Here is a 5,000-nt window from a genome sequence, read left to right as displayed (position 1 = left end):
CACCACCCTCTGTAGAGCTCGTCTGTCCTGCATGGTGCTGTTCCCGCACTAGGTCGTGATGTTTAGCGTCAGGATGCTCTCTATGGTGCAGGAGTAGAAATTCCTGAGCACTCTGGGGGTAGAGACGCTGCCGGGCCTTTTTCACCACGGTGTTGATGTGACAGGACCATGCCAGGTCCTGCGTGATGTGGACACCGAGGTATCGGAAACTGTCCACTCTTTCCACTAGGCTCCTGTTGATGACGGGGGTCTGGTAGTTTCTCTCCTGCTTTGTGCTAAAGTCCACTATCAGCTCCTTTGTCTTGCTGACGTTTAGAAAGAGATTGTTTCTTCAGATTTTCAATCTCCTCCAGGTAGGCCGTCTCATCGTTGTCAGTGATCAGGCCCAACAGCAAACTTGATGATGGTGGTGAAGTTGGTAGTGGCCATGCAGTTGTATGTGTACAATGAGTACAGCAGGGGGCTCAGAACACACCCCTGGGGGACTCCAGTGCTGAGAGTGAGGTGAGCTGAGTCCCAGGTGTTCCAACTTGGTGGTGAGTGTGGAGGGAATTATGGTATTAAATGCTGAACTGTAGTTGATGAAAAGCATTTTAACATAATTCCCCCTTCTAGTGTCCAGGTGAGTGAGAGACGGCATCATCTGTAGAGCGGTTTGAACGGTAAGCACACTATAGTGGGTCCAGTGTGTCAGGCAGTGAGGAGATGATGAAGTCTCTGACCAGCCGCTCAAAGCACTTCATCACTACTGAGGTGAGGGCTACAGGGCGATAGTCATTGAGAGAACTTTTTGACTTTGTTTGACTGTTGTGTACCAATGATCCAGTGTCCATTCGCCCCTGGTGGGGCAGGTGATGTGTAGATAGAAGTTCGGCGCTGCGCGTTTAAGGTTGGCGCTGTTAAAGTCCCCACAGGTTTCTCTTTAATCACACATGAATCTTTCACCTTTTACTAAAGATTTCCGTGGAGAGGAACGTTGTATTTAACCTTAGGATCTCCAATGGCGCCGGTGAGGTCGGCTGCCGTCACGACTGCTCCGACCTATTTTACTTTGTTTACGTCTTTTAAGTTAATTTTCAGTAACTTTAAACCAGCTAATTCATCACTGTCAAGTACATTAGTTATGATAGAGACACTCTTGTTTCTATTGGTGTACAATGTACTCACAATTCGACGTTTTTAACTCCGGATCCGAGCTGGCCGAGTGAGATCCTGAGGGAGAACAAAGGACGCGACGTAAAGCGGCGGCCCCGAGGGAAACGAGCCGACGTCAGGAACAGGCTGAGAGCCCGTGCACACCGAACACGTCTGCCTAGCATCCTGCTCACCAACGTCCAGTTACTGGAGAACAAGCTTGATGACCTCAGGGCCAGGATAAAGTTCCAGAGAGACATTCGGGACTGCGATCTCCTCTGCTTTACCGAGACATGGCTGAAGCCAGCGGTGCCGGACCACGCCATCCAGCCGGCCGAGTTCTTCTCGGTTCACCGCATGGACAGGACACGGGACTCGGGGAAGTCAAGGGGAGGCGGCGTGTGTTTAATGGTGAACACCAGCTGGTGCAACAGCGCGAGCGTTGTTCCTCTCACACGCTCCTGCACACCAAACCTGGAACTACTGTCCATCATGTGTCGTCCTTTTTATCTCCCTCGGTCATAATCGGCGCCTTTTATATTCCACCACAAGCGGACACGCGTGTGAGCACGTGCGTGTGTGAGCACGTGCTTGTGTGAGCACGTGCGTGATAATATGGATATGTATGCATACAGCGTGGCTGAGAGCCAATAGCGAGGCGGAGGTGAAAGTGTGTGTAGTTCTCACCTTTTTCAGAATTCAAGATCTCTAATTGAGAGAGACACAGTTTTAGATAATCTCTTCCCAAGTGTGTGTTACACGTGTGTATGTGTGTTCTGTCTCTCTCATTGAACTTTATGTTCCTTCCTGTGTGCAGGAGTTCCAAGATGAATTCAGGATCCTGTTGCCGAAACAGTCGTCTTCCCTCCAGGGGGACATCGAGAAGCTTCTGCTCAGGTCCACAGCAGATAAGAACAACTTCCAGATCGGCAAAACCAAGGTCTCATGTCCTCACATCCTCACGTCCTGTCTATGTTCAAGTGTGTGTTCATGTTGGGTAACGCTCTCCCCCCCCCCCCCCCCCCCCTCTCTCTTTCTCGCTCTCCCCCCGGTCTCTCTTTCTCTCTGTCTGTCTCTGTCTCTCTCTCTATCTCTCTCTCTCCCCTCCTGTCTCTCTCTCAGGTTTTTTTGAAGGAGGCGGAGAGACAGAAGCTGCAGGACTTAATGCACCGGGAGGTGATGCGGAGGATCCTCCTGCTGCAGCGTTGGTTTCGGGCGTGTCTCACACGCAAACACTTCCTGATAAAAAAGCGAGCCATCATCATGGTACAGGTGAGGTCCAGCTCTCATCACGTCACATTCGTCTCTACGTCCATAAACACCGCTGCAGTAGCAAAGGTCCAAACACACATCCCTTACATCTGTTGACAGAATTTTTTTCTTTTTAAAACAAAATCTGACTTCATGTTTGGTCTAAAAGTGCAAATCAAAAGAGAGAAGTTGAGGATCTCAGACTGTGAGAACTCTCTTGAGAAGGGACCCTAGACCCTAACCCTAGACCCTAACTCTAGACCCTAACCCTAGCCCCTGGACCATAGAGCTGCTGAGTGTACTGGTTGTTGATTGATTGTCTGTGACTCTTCTGGGTTCTGTGATGTCAGAGGTCATGGCGAAGTTATCGAGTGTCGACGCAGTACAGAGCCGCCTCTGTGATCCAGAAGGCCTGGAGAGAATCTCACGAGAGAGCCGAGTACGTGCGCCAGAGAGCGAGTCTGAAGAAACTGCAGCAGCTGAAACGGAGCTCTGAGAACCGCAGGTACACCCACCCAACCTTCATAATCATCACAGCTGGGTGGGAGCGGTGGATTAGAGACGCTGACCCACTGGTTTGTTTTCACAGGCGTCAGCCAGAGGAGCAAGTAAGTAGGGCGGAAGGTGTTAAGGGCACTTCAGGAAGTGATGACATCCGGAACGGGATGCTGATGCCACGCCCTGACGGTAAAATAAGGCCCCTGCCGCCGGTACCGCCCCAAACGTCGGGGGGGAACGAGCAGGTCCAGAACCGGGCCTGCGTCCCGGAGCGCAAAGAGATATTTGAGGACGAGGAGACAGACAGACGCACACAGGTCCCTGCGGCTCCGCCCCGTCCCGACCCTCTGACCGACCCGAAAACAGACGACGGACAGGGCATGCTGACGCTGCAACGCTCCAAACCCGCCAATATGAAGGAGAAAGTGGAGAAGTGGAGAGAGAGACGGAGCGACATTGTGGTTCCAGACAGAACGTACCTCGAGAACCGCAGGATGAAAGACTTAAAGTAGGAACTCATTTATCAGTAACAATTAGAGACAGACTGTGGGGGGGGTGGGGGAACCCTTGATATGAGCATTTACATAGTCTGGGAGTGCAGTGTGAGTGTGTGTGTGTGTGTGTGAGAGATTGTGAGTGGGGGCGGTTAAATAATTGTGATCAGGTTTAAAAACACTCTACACTCTGCGAAAGGTCAGTGCGTCCCTGTGAGAGACTCCGTGTGTGTCCCGTCCCAAAGAAACCTTCATAACTCCCGAAGAGTTTGAGAGATCATCTCCTCCAGTCCAGTGTGGAGTCTCGGCTGAAGGTTCAGGTGTAAGGTTTGTTTGGGGGGGGAGGGGTGCAGAACTGATGGGGGTACGGCCACCTAGTGAACAACTGGTTTAGAAATTTTGAGAAGTCCGTCTGTCCAGTCCCATAGGAAATAAACTCAACTATTTCACAGGGAAAATGTTTTGGATTCGGAGTTCATCCCTCCTCCTTCCGCTAATAGTAACAATAAGATGATGACGGTCTGCGCGTTGGGACTCGGCGCTCAGAGCACTTGGACTCCATGGTTTTGTGCGAGTCTGATACCACTTGAATGGTTTCATGAGCGATTAGTTCTCCTTGTGAGTGTAGCGCCCCCCGCAGGTCACAGAGCTTCAGCCTGAGAGCGTGTGAAGGCGTTCTCTGAGTCTCAGTAGCATGTAGACTCTAACCCCTTCTGCGCGTGGTCCCCGAGTGGCAGCAGCAGTGAGACTCCGCCTCCCTCGTGTGTTTATTGTTTGTATAAACGTGATATAAATGTTTTAATCACTGAATAAATCAGACTTTAAGTCTCAGACTCATTTTCAGGGCTCGAGGAATCTCAATATCTCTGGATAATCTGAGCAAACTCAGCTCATCTGATTCAGACAACACGTCTCCGTCTCACCCCGAGGTACTGTACAACACACACACACACACACACACACACACACACACACACACACACACACACCCTTGTACAACATTACAGTGTGTGTGTGTGTGTATCGTCTGCACTCTGTCTAATGAAGTGCTGTAGTGCTGATTAACGCTCAGCGACTCTCACACACTGTGTGTGTAACAGTTACACTAACACTCCGTCAGTGCTGATCGTTTACTATCACAATAATCTCCTGATGTTTAAAGTTGTTCATAACAAACCCACAGTGTAGAAGAAAGAGAACTACACTGGGACAGAGTCCCTGCGTCCGCGGCTGTCTCCCCGAGGGACCGGAGCGGTGTGAGGAGACGTCTCCGCGGTGGTAGTGTGATCAGGCTGGAGTGTGTAGATTATTGTGGTAGAAACGATCATCAGCACATGATAGTGATTTTATTAATGATGAAGCACGATCTCAGGAAAAAAGAACAAATCTCGTTTTAAAAAAGACGTCTTTGCATTTGACGTGAATCTGCTTCCGTGCCTCAGTGCACTGCTGTGTGTGTGTGTGTGTGTCTGTGTGTGTGTGTGTTTGTGAGAAGGAGAATACGTTTTCTGTAACAGTGACAAATGATGAAACCTTGTTTGGTAAACGTAGGTGACGCTGCGTAGACGCAGACACTCGAGACACAGGCGGCGACTGGCCCACGCTCGCAGCGGCCTCATGCTG

At 50.5% G+C, this 5,000-nt stretch overlaps 1 protein-coding gene and 1 pseudogene across 3 annotated transcripts in view; both read left to right on the top strand.

Annotated features, from left to right (window-relative positions):
• Nucleotides 1–5,000, top strand: part of myo9b (myosin IXb) — a 65,007-nt gene that overhangs the window by 40,749 nt on the left and 19,258 nt on the right. For 2 of the 3 annotated variants that reach the window (XM_053485349.1, XM_053485426.1), the window contains exons 20-25: nt 1,952–2,074; nt 2,257–2,406; nt 2,736–2,890; nt 2,975–3,391; nt 4,222–4,306; nt 4,929–5,000. The exon at nt 4,929–5,000 is cut by the window's right edge and continues 105 nt beyond it. In XM_053485349.1, coding sequence (XP_053341324.1) covers nt 1,952–2,074; nt 2,257–2,406; nt 2,736–2,890; nt 2,975–3,391; nt 4,222–4,306; nt 4,929–5,000 — 1,002 coding nt within the window. The remainder of the gene's footprint in view (nt 1–1,951; nt 2,075–2,256; nt 2,407–2,735; nt 2,891–2,974; nt 3,392–4,221; nt 4,307–4,928) is intronic. The other variant, XM_053485502.1, reaches the window with a different exon arrangement.
• LOC128531984 (uncharacterized) lies at nt 914–981 on the top strand (annotated as a pseudogene).

Source organism: Clarias gariepinus, chromosome 1 (assembly GCF_024256425.1).
Source record: "Clarias gariepinus isolate MV-2021 ecotype Netherlands chromosome 1, CGAR_prim_01v2, whole genome shotgun sequence".
Classification (NCBI taxonomy): domain Eukaryota; kingdom Metazoa; phylum Chordata; class Actinopteri; order Siluriformes; family Clariidae; genus Clarias; species Clarias gariepinus.
This window is presented reverse-complemented; position numbering and strand designations above follow the sequence as displayed.